Here is a 21185-nt window from a genome sequence, read left to right as displayed (position 1 = left end):
TTTTAGTAGAGACGGGGTTTCACCGTGTTAGCCAGGATGGTCTCGATCTCCTGACCTCGTGATCCGCCCGCTTCGGCCTCCCAAAGTGCTGGGATTACAGGCGTGAGCCACTGCGCCCGGCCTAAACTAACATCTTTATACAAATCCAAGTAATGTTTTTGTTCAATGGAATTTATTTTCAAAATGGAGACACTGGTTTTCAAAATCAAAATTTAGGAAAAAAGGTAAATCACATAGTTGAGTTATTTTGTTTCTTAGCTAAAACAGTATTTTCTGAAATACTAGTGATGCTAAGTGCTTATACTAGTACATGTGAACCTAGCCATCTGATGACAGATGAACTTCAATTTTCACTCAAGATAATACTATTATAAAAAATAAAATATGAAACAGCAGTTAGAACATTCATTTTAAGCTTGACTATGACAAAACTGAGTATTTAACCATAAGGCTAATTTTAATCAAGCTTGAACTGTAAGAGTTCTCTAAAAAGGAAAGTCATATAAAACCAATTAGAACTTCCCTATAAAAGAAGAAAAATAAGATTGCCTCCTAGTGGTTCACTGTATTAACTATAACTCCTAGGTACATCACAGAAATAATGATTCAGTAAAGAAGTTTAGAGCAATGAACTTACTGCAAAAAGAAAAACTGCAATTTATACTAAAACATTCTCCTCAAAGTCAACATACCTTTCCAGTAATTCTCTACTTTCCTGCACATCTCTAGTGGAAAGCGTAAGAAGTGTAAAATTAGCATAGGCCAGCAGTAAGTCTGTATTTGTTGCTCACCAGTCACTTTTATCAGACTCCAAACACTGTAAAGACTCCAGATATTCCTATTTTGTGGAATGAACAGTAAGTTACAAAACTTAATCAAATGTTAAGAAATTAACCATTTTATGCCTACAAATTCCTTTTCTCATTCCAACCACGTTTGTGAAACTATATTGATTTTTACATCAACCTTATAAATGAAAACACCAAGAATATATACATTTATCATAGTTATCTCCCCAATCTTCCCATTATAAATTTAACTGATCCTGGTAAAAATTTCATTTTATAATTGTTCTACATAAATAAAAGAAATTTAAGCCCTGAGGGGCACTGCTGCTTTAGTACAAAAAGATGTATGCTAATTGCCTATATAGAAATGTAAAGACCCAATAGCTTTAATCTACCTTAAGGGTCTGTACAACACATTAATTCCATTCTAAACTTGAACGCAAAGCTATGTTCTTCTCTGCCTCATGGCAGTGGGCCACAGCATCCTTCAATCTTTTATTTGAGCGATACAACTCCACTAGCCGGATGTTCACATGGATGTCATCAGGTCTTACATAAAGTTCTGACTGAATCAAGTCAAAAAGTTTATTCTATCCATCTTCACCTTCACAATCTAGAAGCTGTTCCTATTTAGAGGGAAAAAAGAAAAATTATTAGAGTAACACTTGTGCAATTTTAAACAAGTCATGCTCCCAAAGAGCACCATTCCACTATGTCTAGTTTGATGATGATGTCACCAAAAACACCATCCTATATACCTTGTTCATCCCTTCTGAGAGTTGCTTACAACCCAGAAACTAAGCCTCAAGAACTGTATGTGAAGAAAAGCATCTGTGATTACTGCAGTAGCTCATACTCTCTTCAGAGACTACCAGGACTATTGCCACACATCCCTGTCCATCTGAGTCACCACCAAAAGCCTAGACCTTCCCAGTCAATCCTCAGCAACAAGGTCCTTATCTTCAAACTGCTCTCTATCTCCTTAAATCTGACTCAATCCCTCATCCTCTCTCCTCCCACTGTTCTGTTACCTTCATCATCATCTCAAAGCACTGTCATCACCTCCTGACCTTAAATGAAGAGAGTATCATCTCAGGATAACCTCCACTACCATGATGGCTTTTTCTCTCTGAACTTACATACAAGGAGAGGAAGTAGGGTTTGTGGCCACTCACTTCTCATTTGCAATGTTCTTCCATCAGCCTCTCAACAAGCTAGGACCACAGGCACGCACCACCATGCCTGGCTAATTTTTTTTTTTAATCTTCTGTAGAGATGGGGTCTTGCCGTGTTGCCCAGGCTGACTACTCAGTTCTTTAATCACCTCATCTCCAGTGATGTTGTCCTCCACTCCAACCTCAACCATCCACTTGCCACTGACACAGGTCTTCAAAATCTGTATTTTGGTCATACCACTGAAACCACCACACCACCCTTCTTATTCTTCCACCTCGCTGAGGGCCTACATACCCTTACTTTCAGAAATATACTTCTCCACCACATGACAAGTTCCCTTCAAGACAATGACATCATCAAGTTTTAAACACCTGTAAACACAATAAATACACACACTTTCTTCTGTCAGACAAAAAATGCTATAAGCCCTTGTATCCATAATTACTGTTCGCTTACAGATCCCTTCAACTAATTCCCTCTTTTCCTTAGAAGAACCCTCCCAACTGGTTTCTGTGTGCCTAGATTTGGGAAATCATAACCCCAAGCTAACTGATTTCATTTTCATTATCTCAACCATCAAACTGGTGCTGCCTAAAACAAAATACCATTTTAGTACTAACAGATTCACTTTCTCCACTCCCTGACACTTCACACCTCCTCCTACTTCCTCAACTTCCCCATACCTTCCTTTGACCCTCACTTTCAACTTATAACCTAGATTCATCCTTTACTGAGAAACCTGATGCTATCACATATAAATTCCATTTTACCTTACCTGCTTAAACTCATCTTTCCCCAACTCTCAAGACCATGCCGCCCATTAGTACGCTGTATTTCATTCCCCTCTCTCCTTTATCAATTTCTCCTCTTCTGGATGAGATGGATGATACCCTGGCCTCTCCCTATTGCAAAAGCCCTAGTCTTTGACTCTACATTAAAAATTTTTTTAAAAACCACTATGAGTGCTTTTAAAAAGTTCTATCTCATACTTGAGAGAAAAAGCCTTCTCAACAGTAATACTCTCATTCATTAAACAAATGTCAGAAACTGTTTACCTTGGCAAGCCTTAAATTTTAGGTGAAATGGAATTACTTTGCATGACAGTTATAAATCTCATGGATTTCAATTCCAAAAAAAAAAAAAATCTGATACAGGAAAAGTGTAACAGTGCCTTCAAGTTATTAAAGAAAATATTTAAAGAATGCTTCAAAGTATCTAACTTGTTACACTGCAAGAAAAGAATCCCCTACCATTACATATGTTCTTTAACACTACTGACACCAAATTAACTGGATTGCCACACCCAATATGGGAATTATGTTTAAGGCATAACACCTAAGAGAGTAAAGAAATCTGCACAATTAGACCTCACGTTTTAGACTAATATTTAAAATCCAGCTGCTTACTACTGGAGAGAAAAACTTATCAATAATATTTATCTTTGTAAGCATTTTCAATGCTTTTTCAGCTTCAAAAATCTGTACATGATTGTTCACAGCAGTTGAACAACAGCCAAAACCTAGAAATAATCAAAACGCCCCTCAAAAGTGAATGGTTAAGGCTCAGCACAGTGGCTCACACCTGTAATCCCAGCACTTTGGGAGGCCGAAGTGGGTGGATCACCTGAGAACCCGGGAGGCAGAAGTTGCAGTGAGCCGAGATAGCACCACTGCACTCCAGCATGGGCGACAGAGCAAGACTCTGTCTCAAAAAAAAAAAAAAAAAGTGAATGGTCAAATTGTGGACCATGAAATACTACTCAGAAGTAAAGGAACCAACTATGGATATACAAAACTTAGATGGATCAGAAATGGTATTATGCTGACTGAACAAGCCAACCTCAAAAGGTCACATGCTTGGCCAGGCGCGGTGGCTCAAGACTGTAATCCTAGCACTTTGGAAGGCTGGGGCGGGCAGATCACATAAGGTCAGGAGTTCGAGACCAGCCAAGCCAACATGGTGAAACCCTGTTTCTACTAAAAATACAAAAATAAGCGGGACACAGTAACATGTACCTGTAGTCCCAGCTACCTGGGAGGCTGAGGCAGGAGAATCGCTTGCACCTGGGAGGCGGAGGTGGCAGTGAGCCGAGATCGTGCCAGTGAACTCCAACCTGGGCAACAGAGCAAGACTCCGTCTCAAAAAAAAATGAAAAAAGAAAAAAATACTCACATACTTCATGATGACATTTACATAACATTTTGAAATCACCAAAGTATAAAGATGGAGAACAGATTAATGGCTGCCCGAGGTCAGGCATAGTGAACAGAAGTAAGTAGCATGACTACAAAAGGGGTAGCCTGAGGAAGATCTCTGTGGTAACAGAGTAGTTCTGTATCTTGGTGGCAGTGGTGGTATGAATCTACACGTGATCAAATGAAAGAAAACTATACATACACATTGTACCAATGTCAAAATTCCTGATTTTGATATTGTGCTTTGGTCGGGTTAAACAGGTTGAGTATCCCTTATCCAAAATGCTTGGGACCAGAAGTATTTCAGATTTTGAATTTTTTCAGACTTTGGAATATTTGCAGGATACTTAGTAGGTAGCGCATCCCAAATCTGAAAATCTGAAATCCAAAATTTTCCAATGAGCATTTCCTTTGAGCATCATGTCAGTGCTCAAAAAATTTCAGATTTTGGAACATTTAGTATTTCGGATTTTAAATTCTCAACCTGTATAGGCACTGGGGAAAAATGAAGTAGCATATAGGATCTTTCTGTACAATCTTTGCAACTGCCTGTGCAAAAAAATCTATTAATTATTTCAAAATTAAAATTTTTTAAATTTCTATCGGAAGCATATATAATGGGGGTAGGAGGAGGCTAAAGGCAAATATACATTTATAATTTAATATTGTACATACACAGTAAAGTATACATTAATATATAAAACATTACAATATACATTTTAAATGTTGGCCAAACATATTTGTGTAGATTTTCTCCAGAACAGTTACTTAGTAAACTGTATTTTACTCTATAAAGAATATCAGGACCAGTCAACACACTAGCAAGAACTTTCTGTCATTTTTAGTAATTACGTCTTATATACTAGAGAAACCACCTTTTATCTTTTGCTTGAAAACCTTACTATCTCAAAATATAATCCCTTCTACTTTCAGACAATAGTTATTAGAAAACTCTTCTTTAAAATATCCCTAAATTGTCATCCTGTAGGTAATTTTCACTTAATGAAGCAAAAATTGCATACCAGACAGAATTTAATGTAAATCTTAGCTTTACTTAGTTTACAGCTACTAAACTGTAAAATCTCTAAAATATTAATTATTCCAGAAGGGTAAATGAGATGTCACTTATAAAGTATAACAATGCTTAATAAGACAGCAGATGCCTAGAAAGGTTTTAATAAACTTTTTAAAAGAAAAATTTGAAAGGAAACACAAACACCTGGGCTTAAGGTTTGCTACTGAAAAGTAATTTAAACTCCAAATATTAGAAATGGTTATGTCTTTTTTTTTTTTTTTTTTGAGACAGAGTCTTGCTGTCGCCCAGGCTGGAGTGCAGTGGCGCGATCTCGGCTCACTGCAGGCTCCGCCCCCCGGGGTTCAGGCCATTCTCCTGCCTCAGCCTCCCAAGTAGCTGGGACTACAGGAGCCCGCCACCTCGCCCGGCTAATTTTTTTTTTATTGTATTTTTAGTAGAGACGGGGTTTCACTGTGTTAGCCAGGATGGTCTCAATCTCCTGACCTCCTGATCCGCCCGCCTTGGCCTCCCAAAGTGCTGGGATTACAGGCGTGAGCCACCGCACCTGGCCAGAAATGGTTATGTCTTAAGTTTTCTCCCTTTATGTTTTGTTTGTTTACCTTTAGTTTATAAATTGCAGGACTTCCTGGGAAAAGTTTAGCTGCTCTCTCAACCCAGTATTTTGCTCTTCCATCAGTAACATCATTTTTACAAAGCAATTCTGCAGTCTTCAACACAAGATCTTTTTGTGTTGGGTTTAATTCCACTGAACGCTAATATCAGAAAAGAAATTAAAGATTAGTAAATAAATTGTATGTATGTATGTAGGAATATATATACTTATATACAAAGGTTAAAAAATTCTCACTCCAACCCTTAAATTCTACTTCTAGAGAAAACACGTTACTTCAAAGGTGTTAAAATAAAAGTGTCTTGGAATTTTCTGGAAATGAATCAAATAAATATTATATTTGTGTCATTTGAATGCAAAAAACACAAAAGAACACCATTCCTGACCGTGTTAGACTTACAATTTATAGGTGTTAAACAATTCTAAATCTGTTCCAAGCTGTGTCACGTAATTGGACTATGATACCAATGCCTGTTTTATGATATTCATAAAATATATTTGACTTACTTATGTAAATTTCTCTGGGCATCATGTGTTTGGCTATGCAAAGGCTATATTTGAATCCTATTACTTACCCTGTAACATTCAACGGCTTTGTCTGTGTTTTCTTCCAATTCATAAAGAAGACCCAGAAATCTGTGAGCTTTGGGATCCCTCTCTTGCACATTAATGTAAGTACATATGTATCTGTTTTTTAAAAGTAATACAAAAGTAAATTAAACTTAGAACTGTACTTTTAAATGCTAACCGAAGAATACATCTTAAATCAAAACAACCACTAAACTCGTTTATATTGTTACTCAAGACTACCTCTATTTATGCAGGTAACTCAAAAGTATTCATAGAAAGAAATGGGTAATATTTAAAAACACGTAGATAGAGTTGACCACATACTCATTTTACCATTAAATGTCACATTTACCAAATTTTTCTCCAGTGTTATCCACACATAAGAAATGAACATATAAATTGCTTTTTCTTCCTGATCACATTTTAGTAAAGCACTAACAGTTTTGCAAATAAATTAGAAGTGATTATAGTAAACATTTTTAAAGTTACCATAATGCAAAATACTAAAGAGCAACAATTTCCCAAACAACAAAGGGAAATATATTTACCCTTTAAGCAAGAAAGTAATTTCTAACAGTAATATATCCAGCTAAAATCGAACACAAGAAAAATTACTTATTACAGTACAAAATACAGGAAATTTCCATTTCTCAAATCAAGTAACAACTAAAATAAGTAAATACCCTCTAGGTTCCTTGACAGTATTACGATCAGAGAAATTAAGCCAGACCCAAACTAAGAGATTAAAGTCTCACATAAAAAGGTACAAGAGTTAACAGTCACAGTGCTGCTAGTTACATAATTTATGTACCATCATTTTCCTTTCTTACCAGCATTTCCATCTTCCTTTGGATGCCTTTAAAAGCTTGCCTCCCAGCTGGGAGCAGTAATACACACCTGCAGTCCCAACACTATGGGAGGCTGAGGCAGGCAGACTGCTGTGCTCAGAAGTTCAAGACTAGCCTGGGCAACATAGTGACACCTGTCTCTACCAAAAAATGCAAACCTTAGCCAGGTGTGGTGGTGTGCATCTGTATCCCCAGCTACTTGGGGAGCTGAGGTAGGAAGATCTCTTGAGCCCAGAAGGCAGAGGTTATAGCGAGCAAAGATGGAGCCAGCTGCTGCACTCCAGCCTGAGAGACAGAGACAGATAACTGCCTCAAAAAAAAAAAAAAAAGCCTGCCTCCCTCTTAATTTCCTGCTTTAATCCACTCCAAGTCAGGAAATCAGAATCACCAAGCTTCTTATCCCTAGGATAGAGCCTTAGAGCATCACATATTGTGTCAGTTAAAGATCTTTTATACAAGCTATTCTCCTGCCTTACAATTACAGTTTAATTTTTTATTCATTGCTATTTTCCATCTGATTAAGGTATCAGATATCTAACCAAAAATAAATTAAGATATAGGCATGGTCCTCTTTTACTCCAACACAAGACAATTTTTAGAAAAAGTGTTTTAAGCCAAACAATTTCTTGCCCTTGGTATAAACAAGCAGCAGCATGCAGAAAACACTAATTACAGTTTCAATCTCAATGGAATCTAGGCTGGGCCTTAGCATCAGTTTGAGTGATAAATCCCTTATTCCAGAATACACTTAAGAAGAACTACTAAAGAACATATTTTTACCTATTTCAAAGAAGAAAATAAGAAAAGGCATTGATTTTAAAAAAACGAATACATGTTACAGTTTGTACTTACTTTTTAGCAAGATCATATTCTTTAGCTTCATAATACAGCTTTGCAAAACAGAATCCTTTCATTGACTTCTAAAAAAATTAAAAGTTGTTTTACTTTTCATACAGAAATATTTTCCAACATTTTTTCAAAAGTAGTAAAAATCTGTCCTAAGTTTACGTTCAAATACGCCGTTTTCATTCACTTAACAGTTTTTTTTAAAGCCTGAAAAATGCATAATTCCATGTTTTATAATTTCCCATCAGAAAACAAAAAATAGAGCTGGGTGTGGTGGCTCATGCCTGTAATCCCAGCACTTTGGGAGGCCGAAGTGGGCAGATCACCTGAGTTCAGGAGTTTGAGACCAGCCTGGCTAACATGGTGAAACCCTGTCTCTACAAAAATACAAAAATTAGCCAGGCATGATGGCGGGTGCCTGTAATCCCAGCTACTCAGGAGGCTAAGGCACGAAAATCAGTTGAATCCAGGAGGTGGAGGTTGCAGTGAGCCAGAGGTTGCAGTGAGCTGAGATCGTGCCATTACACCCCAGCCTGGGCGACAGAGTGAGACTCCATCTCCCAAAAATAATAATAATAATAATAATAATAATAATAATAATAATAATAAATAAGCTGGGTGCAGTTGGTCACACCTTTAATTCTATTTAATTCTAGCACTTTCAGAGACCAAGGTGGGAGGCTAGCTTTGAGGCCAAGAGTTTGAAACCAGACTGTGCAACACAAGATCCTGTCTCCAGGGGGAAAAAAATAGCCAGGCATAGTGGAGCATGCCTGTGTTCCTAGCTACTCAGGAGGCCAAGGAAGGAGAATCACTTGAGCCCCGGAGGTTGACACTGCCGTGAGTTATGACTGTGACACTGCGCTCCGGCCTGGGTGACACAGGGAGATCCTCTCTCTAAATAATAAATACATACATACAAAAAATAAATTCGAGAAAGCAAGACAAGCAGACAATAGAAGTTAAGAATTTTTCATCAGCCTTGGAAATCTTGGAAACCCTGTGGTACCACTCTCTCACTTAACAAACAAAAGAAACCAGCTTTCTTTGGGGAGGAAAGGTATTCCAGAAATCTCTTCTCCTACCATGTGTAAGCCTCTATGGGAAATAAGAAGTAAGTACTTAGGATCTATTAAGGCACTGAGGATTCCCTGGTCCATGTACTGTTCTCTCTACAGATCAGATCAGGATTTTACAGTCAAGGAGTCAAAAAGGTAGAAATAAATATTGAATTCTTCAAATAATCAACAAGATCCACAGCCTGGCTCCTTGGTCACATAAACCCCAAAGTCCAAAATGCTGATACACACCAGGCTGGGTGCGGTGGCTCACACCTGTAATCCTAGCACTTTCGGAGACTGAGGCGGGTGGATCACTTGAAGCCAAGAGTTCGAGACCAGCCTAGTCAACATGCAGAAACCTCCTTTCTACTAAAAATACAAAAATTAGCTGGGCATGGTGGCACACGCCTGTAATCCCCACTGCTTGGGAGGCTGAGGCAAAGAATCGCTTGAACCTGGGAGGCAGAGGCTGCAGTGGGCCAAGATCGCACCACTGCACTCCGCCTGGGCAACAGAATGATTCCATCTCAAAAAAAAAAAAAAGTGCTGATAAAACCAGATTATGTTCCATCCATGTGATAAAGAGTATACAGCTACTCAACCAACTTATTTTTGAAATTCCAAGACCGCAGTGAGTGTCCAAAACGATGACTAGTACCAAACCAGGTTGCCATCAATCGAAACATGTTTCCTGTTTGTGTCCTCCACCCACAAATTTAATGTCTTGTCCGTCTTAACTAAGCACTTATCACACACTGTGGCTGTAACTTTTGCAGTTTGGGGTGTCACAACAAAACTAGCACAAATTTCTTTTTCCTTCTTCACAATTTCATGGACAAAAGATATGTTCTTACCATAGATCTTAGCAACCCCAGTAGATAATCTTTTTTCTTTCCTAAGTCAAAAACTCACCTTTTCACTTAAAGGAAGCACTGCATGGCTTCTCTCTGGCATATGTGAATTGCCAGCATCGCTACTCTTTCTCTTTGGTACCATTTTAAATAAAATAAGGGTTACTTGAACACAAGCACTGCAATACTCCCACAGTTGATCTGATAACTGAGATGGCTAGTATGTAACTAGCGGATGGGGAGCACATACAGCATGAATATGTTGGACAAAGGGATGATTCCTGTCCTGGGTAGGATGGAGCAGAAGGCTGTGAGATTTTTGTCATGTTATTCAGAACTGTTTGCAATTTAAAACTTATGAAATATTTATTTATATGATCTTCCATTCAATATTTTTGGACCACGGGTGACGCAGGTAAGTAAAACCACATAAGGCAATACTGTGGATAAGAAGGGACTACTGTACCAGCAACGAACAACCAGAAAAGGAAATTAAGAAAGCAATTCCATTTACAATCGCATCTAACAGAAAAAAATGCCTGGGAATAAACGTAAACGAGGAGGTGAGAGACTTGTATGCTTAAATTACAAAACGTTGCTCAATGCCAGACTAACGCCTGCAATCCCAGCACTGGCGACAAAGCAAGACTCCGTCTCAAAAAAAAAAAAAAAAGAACTATAAGCAATCTTAACAAAAATAATACACAATAAGACAGCACGTAAAGGAACAAGGCTTGTTCCCCCCTTCCTTTTTTTTTTTTTTTTTGAGACAGAGTCTTGCTCTGTCGCCAGGCTGGAGTGCAGTGGCTCGATCTTAGCTCACTGCAACCTCTGCCTCCCGGGTACAAGCTGGGACTACAGGCACATGCCACCATGCCCAACTAATTTTTGTATTTTTAGTAGAGATGGGGGTTTCACCATGTTGGCCAAGATGGTCTCAAGCTCTCGACCTCGTGATCTGACTTCCTCCGCCTCCCAAAGTGCTGGAATTACAGGCGTCAGCCACCATGCCCGGCCAGTTCCCCCTTTTCAAAATGAAGAAATAGATTCAAGGTACAATGCCAAAACATAATAGAAAAATAATTCCATTACCTTCTTTGCTTCCAACTATGCTATTAGACAATCTTAAGATAATTAAACAACTTTATAAATTATTCTTCTATATGATATTTTGCCTCTATCCTGCTCACTTTACAAGGCAACTGAAGCTCAAGCAGGTAAATGCCTTGTTTAAAGATATACAGCTAGGAAGGAGCAGAGCCCATGTTATGTAAACAGGACAGTATCTGATTCAAGCAGTACTTCTTTCCATGACAGCAGATGTCACTATAAGCAAATACCTGAATTCACTTAAGCTGCCAAATATCAAGAACTGACGTAGGGCTGAAAACAGGAACAGTAAGACCCTAAGAGATTCCACATCATCTCTATCTTGCACAGTAAGATAGAGATGTAATTGTAATTGCAATTGTCCAAAACTTAGTATCTGTGGCCTACTTTTTCATTATGCAGTTCTAAATTTCTCTTTTTTTTTTAATTCAGACGGAGTCTCGCTCTGTCGCCCATCTTGCACAGTCAAATGAATCTCCCAACCCCTAAAATCCTCCAAAAAAGCTGCTGTTCTCAACAAACCCATCTGATCAGCTCCAAATCTGTGGAGTCCCAACAAGGGTGAAGGCCGTGATTATACAGGACAATGAGGAAAAGTCTAGATACTGAACCATGAGTTCCCCAATCTTCTTCCCCTGGAACATTAAGGGTAAGGAAATCTCTCAAAAGGCAGAACAAACGGAAGAGGAGGAGAATAAGAGAAAAATTAGAGAAACTCCAGCTTTCAGGTAAACATCATTAATAAAAGGGTAAGAAATGGTCAAAGAAATAATACAAGAAATGCTACAGAACTGAAAGAAATGAGTTTCCCAACTGAAAAGACATTTCCAGAAAACCTTTAAGTTACCAAGAACAAGAATCTCATCAGACTTCTAACAACAGAACTTCTAGAAAATGGAGCAATTCTTTCAAAATTGAGAAAAAATTTATTTCAAACTCAGAATTCGATAACCAAATGATCAACTAAATTAAGTAAAGACGTTTTACAGGCATACCATTAGTTTCAAGACCAGCCTGACCAACATGGTGAAATCCCATCTCTACTAAAAATAGAAAAAATTAGCCGAGCATGGTGGCGCACACCTGTAATCCTGCTACTCGGAAGGCTGAGGCAGGAGAATCGCTTGAATCTGGGAGGCGGGAAGTTGCAGTGAGCCAAGACTATGCTACTGCACTCCAGCCTGGGCAACAGAGCAAGACTCTGTCTCAAAACAAAAACAAACAAACAAAAAAACCTCTCATCCACTTTTCCTCAAAGCAAGTGAGACTATGCTACACCAAAACAAAAAAAGTAAATCAAGAGGACATGAGATACAAGAAACAAAGGGTCTAACTCAGAAAAAAGATGAAGGGAATTCTCAAATTGATAATAAAGGGAAGCCCCAAGAGCACAACTGTGTAGCAAAGAGGAAGAAAAACCAATCCGGGTTGGAGGAGTCAGTTAGTAAGGGTATTCCAGGTAGACAGACAATCAATCAATCAATGTTTTAAGCTGAAATTGATGGGATTAAGTGACCAGTTTGACCACATTTGAGAGTTTAAATTGCTGAGTTTAAGTAAACAAGTAGTAACACAACATACAAGCAAACCAAAAAATAAAGCAATTATTCAGTCCAGGAAAAACAAAACTGCACAACAAGGGCAATTCAAATGCAAAAATATTTACCTTATATTTATATAAATGTTAAATATTCATTTAAACAAAAACTGCAATAACAGCACTGAAAGAATGAGGGGCAAACCAAAGTGTCTGAGAACCGTTTTGGAGGAGCACAATAGAAAGCCAGTACAGAATGCCTAAAATGGGGCCAGGTGCGGTGGCTCACGCCTGTAATCCCAGCACTTTGAGAGGCTGAGGCAGGCGGATCATGAGGTCAGGAGATCGAGACTATCCTAGCTAACACGGTGAAAACCTGTCTCTACTAAAAATACAAAAAAATTAGCCGGGTGTTGTGGCGGGCGCCTGTAGTACCAGCTACAGTCTGGGGCAGGAGAATGGCGTGAACCCGGGAGGCAGAGTTTGCAGTGAGCCGAGATCGCGCCACTGCACTTCAGCCTGGGCGATAGAGTGAGACTCCGTCTCAAAAAAAAAAAAAAGAAAAGAAAAGAAAAGAAAAGAAATGTCTAAAATGGGAGAAAGGGAATTTAAAATAACAAAAGTATATATGTGTGTTACTCAGAAGTATGAAGTATAGATGTAAAGGGCAGAAAAAACAACTAACAGCTGTCAAAGGTGCCTGCCTGTAGTCCTAGGTACTCAGGAAACAGAGGTAGGAGGATCATTTATGCCCAAAAATTTGATGCCAGCCTGGGCAACACAGCAAGACCCTATTCTAAAAATAAATAAATAAAAATAAGAACTGTCAAGTAGCCTTTGAGAAGTAGGAATCAGCTGCAGAATAAGAAACCAACTTGACAGAACATAGAAAAACTAAACAGAAGCCATCTGGAAAAAGAAAAACTAGAGAAAGAATTATATATTTTTTTCTTTTCTTTTTTTTTTTTGAGACAGAATCTGGAGTGCAGTGGCACAATCTCTGCTCACCACAACCTCTGCCTCCAGGGTTCAAGCAATTCTCCTGTCTCAGCCTACCGAGTAGGTGGGACTACAGGCGCCTGCCACCACGCCCGGCTCATTTTTGTATTTTTAGTAGAGACGGGTTTTCACCATATTGGTCAGGCTGGTCTCTCGGCCTCCCAAAGTGCTCAGATTACAGGCGAAGAATATTTTTAAGAAGGGCAAAAGCACATGTGAGGGAGTAGAAAAATGGAAAAACAAAGAGACTAACAAATGAAAGCAGAATGGAAGACTAGAAAGATATGATATACAGACGCATCATCACACTCCAAAACTCAGACATTCTAGAAAGCATGGTCAGTTCACAGATGGCCAGCCTCTGCCAAACTGGGGGAGAATACTAACCTCTTCATATTCTTCACAGCCACTGCTTCTTCTCCCTCCATTCTTTACCTTCTATCCAAAGCACCCTGTTGTCATTTCACTCAAACCTAACTTTACAGAATAGCTTCACATGTTCCAAAGTTACTCACCAGCTAATCCATATTCCACTGAAATCCCCAGGTTCTAATGTAAATGACTTTCAATTTGGGGAAAAAAAAAAAAGACTCTGTAAGTGTAAGAGAGAGGTGGTCATAACAACCAATCCTCAAAATTTTGCCACCACTCCACTTTATTTAATGGAAAAGTTATGTAGTTGAAAGAACATTCTAACTTCCGTCTAGACCAGTGGTTTTTAATCTTTTGGAAGCCAAGGTCCCCACTAAGAATAAGCTTGCTTTTTTTTTTTTTAATCTTGTTTAAAAAAAAAAAAAATCAGGCTGAGCAGAGTGGCTCACACCTGTAATCTCAGCACTTGGGGCCAAGGCGGGAGGATCACTTGAGCCCAGGAGTTGGAGACCAGCCTGGGTAACATGGTAAGACCCCATCTCTACATTAAAGAAAAAAGCCAGGCTTGGTGGCGCATACCTGTAGCTGGCATGCCTGTAGTCTCAGCTACTCAGGAGGCTAAGGTGGGAGGATGGATTGAGCCCAGGACGTCAACGCTGCAGTGAGCCATGATCCTGCCACAGCACTCCAGTCTGGGAGACAGAAAGAGACCTTGTCTCAAAAATAAAACAATGGCCGGTGCAGTGGCTCATGCCTGTAATCCCACCACTTTGGGAGGTGGAGGTGGGGAAATCACTTGAGCCCAGGAGTTCAAGAACAGCCTGGGCAACATGGTGAAACCCAGTCTCTACCAAAAATACAAAACAAAACAAAACAGCAGGTGTGGTGGGTACACCTGTGGTCCCAACTACTCGGGAGACTGAGGTGGGAAGATCGCTTGAGCTGGGGAGGCGGAAGTTACAGTGAGTCGAGATAGCGCCACTGCATCCAGCTGGGTGACAGAGTGAGACCCCACCTCAAAAAAAATAAAATAACATAAAAATTAAAGTCTTTAATTTCAAGAGTTACAGGAACCCTCAATAAGGTCTGTTTTAGACTCCATCATCACATTCATATTTATACTATGCTAGCAGTTTGAAATTACAATGTACAAGTAGATATCTATCCTTCTCTGGAGGAATAGACTGTAACTTACTCCACTGTTCCCGAGAGAAACTAAATCAGACCCACTGCCAAAATTCTGCTGCACTACCTATTTGACCCTGAACAAGTATCTTAAATCTCTACAGGTCTCAATATCCACAGGGTTGCTGGAAGCACAAAATAAGATAACCTATGCTTAGTTATGATAAGAGACACAATTGTGCTACTATTATAATCATGGTCATCTGTGAGTTTCCGGTTTTTGTGTTGTTTTTTTTTTTTTTGGAGTCTCCCTCTGTCGCCCAGGCTGGAGTGCAGTAGCGTGATCTCGGCTCACTGGAACCTTCCCCTCCTAAGTTCAAGTGACTCTCCTGCCTCAGCCTCCTGGGTAGCTGGGACTACAGGCGTGCACCACCACGCCCGGCTAACTTTTTTTTGTATTTTTAGTAGAGACGGGGTTTCAACATGTTAGCCAGGCTGGTCTCGAACTCCTGACCTCAGGCAATCCGCCCTCCTCGGCCTCCCAAAGAGGTGGGATTACAGGCGTGAGCCACTGTGCCCCGCCAATATCCTTTTAACATCATCAATAAAAACAGTGACTTGTAGCTAACATTTAGTGCTATGTGTCAAGCACAACCCTAAATGTTTAAAGTGGATCATCCTATCAAATTCTATTAATGTTACAACTCCATGTATGGATGAAAAGTGTAACTGGCTCCAAATACCCAGCTTATAAACGACAGTGCTGTGATTATTCAAGCCAAAGCAAACTGACTCAAGATTCTGTGCACATCCACCTTTAAAAGCTTCTTCTGTCACTCTTTAGATCCAGTTACCAAAGTCTTACTGAATCCAAAATACCCGAAAAACGTTTGTGGAAAAGGTTAAAAATTGTAAGCCATACTAACGATTTGTAAGAACTTTAGAATTTTTTTTTTTTTTTTTTAAGCAAAGGCAGCTACCAAAGTGTTCTGGGCAGGGGGAGCAGGGCGAAGGAGGTGAGTATGAAGAGTGGAGTGGAGCTGGACCCTTATAAACGGACAGCGACAAACACCTCATACTCAAAACAAGGGGACTTCCCGTGTCATTGCGCCGTCGGGCCATTGCAAATGTCCACGCTGACATGCCTACGTTGTCACTCGACACAGCCACCAAAGCTCACCCCGGAGCTGCGTCAGTCCCCACTGGGTTCCCCCAGGCCAAGGAGGTATGACCTCCGCCGCAGCATATAAAGTACCTGCTTCTGAGAGGGCTGCCACGGTGGCCACCTGTGAAGCCTGTCACCCAGAACTGGATGGTACCTGGCTTTCTTCATAGACCCATCTTCTGCTGGGACTGAAGCTGACCTCCAACAGAAGCCAGGTAAGCCTTGGTCCGTTCCTCTGGTTTTCTAAACTCTTCAGCTGAGGCCGAGACGGAGGTGTCATGGGCTGGGTGAGAGGCTGGGTGCATTTTTGAAATGCATGTCATTTTTGGGTTGCGTTTGAACAAGCTTTACCGATTGCAGTATGTCTGCGCTACCAGTTCTAAGACCTGAGATTGTTCCTTTGTTTTAGAAAAACATCAGAAAACCCGTTTTGCTGTTGGTTGCACATTTGGTTAGGGAGCCAAATTCTGTGTGTGCTTCACAGGCTTTAAGATTTGGGCTACTGAAGCAACGGGTTCCTCCAGGGAGCGTGAAAAGTATGTTTCTCAGGTTTGCCCTTGTGCCTGGCTCACTGGGGAAGGCAGGCACAGCAGGGACTCTAGCTGGACTCTGTACCTGCCTCCAACTCTGTGTACCCGCTGTGCCCTAAGAGAACTTCCAAGTGGGGTTTCCAGTCATGTCTGAGACCCCCCATATCCTGGCCTCTGTGTTGGTGGCAGGGGGGTGGGGAGAGGGAGAGAAGAGAAGGAGGGGAGTGGGTACCTATTTGTGATGACTGAGATTTTCATTTCCGGTCAAGAGGTTCCTCTCAACACTCTGACAGACCGTGGGGCGGTTTGGGCTCCTAGACAGGAGCCGGCTCTGATTCCCAGCCTCCTGCAGCAGCCAAGCTTTGAGATGTCAGCTCAGGGAGAAGAGGGTGGCTGGGCAGGAAGGACAGAAGGCGAGGTTCCCACTGGGTTTCCCTGCCCATGTTGTGCTGGGTCAGCAACAAGAGGGACAGTTAAAATCTGCAAACAGGGCAGATGCCAATCAGTGGGGAATCCCACACAGCCAGGGGCACAGGCATATGAGGAGACTTACAGAGAGACAGGAGCACCACCGACCTCTTCCCCAGTCCCCAGGCCACGGCTCTGTGGCTCTCAAGTGGCATTTTTGAGACACTTTCTAAGCAAGAGTGAAATTGTAACAAAGAAGTGAAGAGCCATAATAGACTGAAGGAGAAAAGGGATCCAGGCATTTAAAATAGAGAATGTTTCTTGCCTGGCTTAATACTCTGAGATTTCTATGTCATAGCCACTTAAAATCTTTAAAGATACATTTTGACAGAGGCTACCAAAAAGAGAGTGACTCTGGTCAAGGTTGGGAAATAAGTGTTCTTTCTGATGACAGTCCACGTGTACCCTTCATGGCTGGGAAAGTTTGGCGATCCTGGTGGCGATTGGTGGGGGTCTCCACTGTACCCCTTCCCACCCCTAAGTGGGCCAGGCTGTGCTGTGGGAGGATTAATTTGTGACAGCACAGTTGGAGGATAATCTTGGAAGGACTGATCTTTGGGAGGAAAAAGTAAATGCAATTTCCCTGAAATGCTTGATTTTCACTCCCTGGCCACTACCTGGTTTCTTGCTGTTGTAAGCTGGACTTTCATTTTGTTGGGGATACACATTTGTGAAGCACAGAAGTGTCAGGGGCTCATCTTTGTTTCTCAGGCGTCATGGTACCCTCATGCCTAGCCCAGTGCCTGCCATTGGGCGGCAGCCCAGCATTGCTCAGGAGTGCAGACAGACCTGGTCTTACCCCATCTCACGGAGCGCAAAACCGACTTGCCTCTATTAAATGGGGAGCCTCTTCTAGTCAAAGTTCCTCAGGTCTCATAGGCCCACAGACGGGAGCTGGGTTACCTGACGCTCCTTTCTGGGTCCAGGTGAGTGCGTTTTGTGGTTTCCGAAGAATAGAATTTATTCTCAAGGAAATGCCCAGGAATTCAGCTTCAGAGACTCAAGCAAATCTGAAATTCAAATACAGGAGCCGTAAACAAGATGGTGTTTGGCAGACAGCCTTGCTGCTTAAGTGGCTCAGCCCCTCAGCTGGGCTCAGTTTCCCCTCACCCTCCTCCTAGCCTGCCTAGTGACTACCGGCCTGCCTCAATTATCCTGGATGACACCTGCCTGCTCGTTCCTTTGATGCTGTTTGAGGCTCTGCCTAGGTATTCCACCCACCAATAGTATCATTAAGCCCACTTAGCACATTAGATCAATTAGGAGACAAAAGCCCCAGCCAACCTTGCCTGTGAGCATGCCGCCTCCATCTCAATGCTTAAGATTCTGTCCTTACTGAATCCGCATATTGCAGGAGGGAATTTTTTTTAAGTCCCAAAGATTACTATTTTCCTAAAAAATAAAGCAAGGAAACATAAGCTGATGCCTAGTCATTAAACCTCTGCTGTACATTTCTATAGCACTTTACAAAGCGTTGTCATTAATGTCTTCTCTATTTTCCCAATAAGGAAATTGAGGCTCAGAGAGGTTCACTGACGTGCCCGAAGTCCCACAGCTCGTAATGATTATGGGAACACCAAGAACTGGTCTAGCTTAGCACTCAGAATGCCCAGGCCTTGTGCGGAGCCTGTCACTCGTAATTGGAGGGGCTGAGACTAGAACCTGTGTCCTCTGCCTCCAGCACTGACACATTTGCCCCCACAAGGAGATGGTGCAATGACAGCCACCAGGGATTATAAAAATAAGAATGGAGTGAGCAAACACTCCCCTTCCTGTATCTTAGTTTCCCAGGGTCATGTCATCCACAGACACACTCATATCCTGTCCTCAGAGGCGAGGGATCAAGAGGAAACAATCTCAGTTTTATTCTTTGTGAACCCTCCTGATAAAAGTTAGAGTGTTTGTAGTTTTTATATAGTGAAAAAAATTGTCAAATATAGGCCATTGTAGGTGATTCAGTCTAAGGTAGTCTAGTAACTAAAAAAAAATTCAAAATGGCATTTGGGGCTCAGACATCCCAACAGCCCATTGGCCCCTAAAACAAATGAGCTTGACCATATTTAATTTTTCATCATTGTCCTTAGAGTGTTACAGAGCATTACCCAAGTATAGCTAACTCTGTACAGTCAAAGCTATGGATAAAGCTTTGCCCTGGATCTTGGCAGGGATCAGCCATTCATTAGGTCATGTATTAAGGGATCCTACAACTTGAAGTGTCTTCAGTCATAGCACACCCCAAGCACATCATGCACTCCGTGAAAATATGTCCAATGAATGAATGAATGAATGGGCTCCTTCATCCTTCTTGTCAGAGAAAGGTCACCAATTGTTCCAATGACACAGTTAGGGACAAGGAGGCTGCTCGAACATCAGCATCCCCTAAGTCAATAAGCAAACAAATCCTAGTTAGCAAAGCTACCCTCTATGGGGGCAGAGACACCTGTTATTTCTCAAATGCTGGATGCCCAAGGGTGGCAAACACACTGTTTGGACCCCAGGAAGGAGCAGACACATGCGGGTGAAGCTGGAGGCCCTGCTCCCTTGCCCAGATCCTCTTGCCCAGACACACTCTGGAAATGCCCATCATTTTATACACCTACGTATACATGTAACCAACCAGGATGCCTTTGTTTTCCATCTCCGACAAAACAGAGGACTATGGGAAACAGGTGGGCTGTAAGGAGCCCCACAGAGGAAGATGCACTGTGGCGGTAGCCCTGGCTGCACCACCCTGTGAGCTCATGCCAGCTTAACTCACTTCACGGTAAATCAGACCTACTGCTCCAAACACAGTAGGAAGGCGCGCCTTCACTTGTGAGTCGGATGAAATCAGCAATGAGGGCAATAATAACCACAGTCACGTTACTCTTACTAACAGCCGTGAAGCCCGCAGTGTAGCACAGAAGCCAAGCTTAGCGGTGGGCTTAAGGCTGATACTGTTAACTGATACCATTCAGTAGCTAGATACAGGCAACTAAAAGGTGAGCCCAAATACTGAAATAAGATACAGTATTAGTCTCCTGAAAATAAAAAAGAGTTGATTCTGCCAACAACACCTTAATCCTGAGAGAAAGCACTTTCTTAGGATAGAAGAAAGATGTGCAAAACCAGACTGCAAGCAAAAAATGAGAGGGCATGCACTGTTTTGACAATTCTCAGATCGTTACCCAATCTCTTCTCTTAAAAATTCCATTTGCTGTATTTCCAATCCCATGTTTGCACTGAATCCTGCATGCACAGGAGGAAGCAGGCAGGATTTCAAGTTGGTTTTAGTGCACATTCATTCATTCAGCAAATGTTTTCTGGGCATCTGCTACATGCCAGGCACCATGCTGGGATGTAGTGAGTAACACAGTGGTCCCATGGGTGAGGAGAGAGAACATCCCTGCACTCACAGAGCTTAGATTCTGCTGCAGGGAGAGAAGCCATAATGCATAAATCCAGCGCCACGAAAAAAAACAAACCAGCAGGGCAAGTAGAAAGAAGGTGCCCAGGGTAGTAGTGGGGGCCTTTTGGGAAATGAAATAGTTGAGTAAAGACCTGGATGAAGTGAGGGAGTGAACAAGGACACCCGCAAGAAAGGAGGCCCTGGGGTGGGGTGAGCTGGAGATGTCCCGTCACCAGCAGGAGGCCATGCTGCCGGAGCAGAGGGGAAGGAGGGTTGAACAGGAGGAGAGGAGAGGAGAACCAGGAGCCTGAGCGGGCCACGACAAGGGGGCTGGGCTCTCATTGAGGGTGATGGAAAGGCAACTCGAAGTCAAGTTGGGTGGAAGTTCAGCCATGGTGGCTCCTGCCCTGTGTTGTTCTGGGTCAGTGCCCACACCACCCCATCCCATGCCATGCCGGTTGCTGTATTCTGAGTATCAGCTCCTAAGGAGCTGGGTCTCTAAGTAGCCTC

At 41.5% G+C, this 21185-nt stretch overlaps 1 protein-coding gene across 1 annotated transcript in view; it reads right to left on the bottom strand.

Annotated features, from left to right (window-relative positions):
- The window catches only part of LOC129462958 (E3 SUMO-protein ligase RanBP2-like), a 62022-nt gene extending 45755 nt beyond the window's left edge, over nucleotides 1-16267 (bottom strand). The window contains 8 exon segments of the mRNA XM_063617045.1: nucleotides 693-838; nucleotides 1184-1414; nucleotides 5795-5947; nucleotides 6381-6492; nucleotides 8076-8143; nucleotides 9155-9241; nucleotides 11614-11726; nucleotides 16204-16267. Coding sequence (XP_063473115.1) covers nucleotides 693-838; nucleotides 1184-1414; nucleotides 5795-5947; nucleotides 6381-6492; nucleotides 8076-8143; nucleotides 9155-9241; nucleotides 11614-11726; nucleotides 16204-16267 — 974 coding nt within the window.
- Between the last annotated feature and the right edge of the window lie 4918 nt (nucleotides 16268-21185).

This window comes from Symphalangus syndactylus, chromosome 14 (assembly GCF_028878055.3).
Source record: "Symphalangus syndactylus isolate Jambi chromosome 14, NHGRI_mSymSyn1-v2.1_pri, whole genome shotgun sequence".
In the NCBI taxonomy this organism is placed as follows: domain Eukaryota; kingdom Metazoa; phylum Chordata; class Mammalia; order Primates; family Hylobatidae; genus Symphalangus; species Symphalangus syndactylus.
This window is presented reverse-complemented; position numbering and strand designations above follow the sequence as displayed.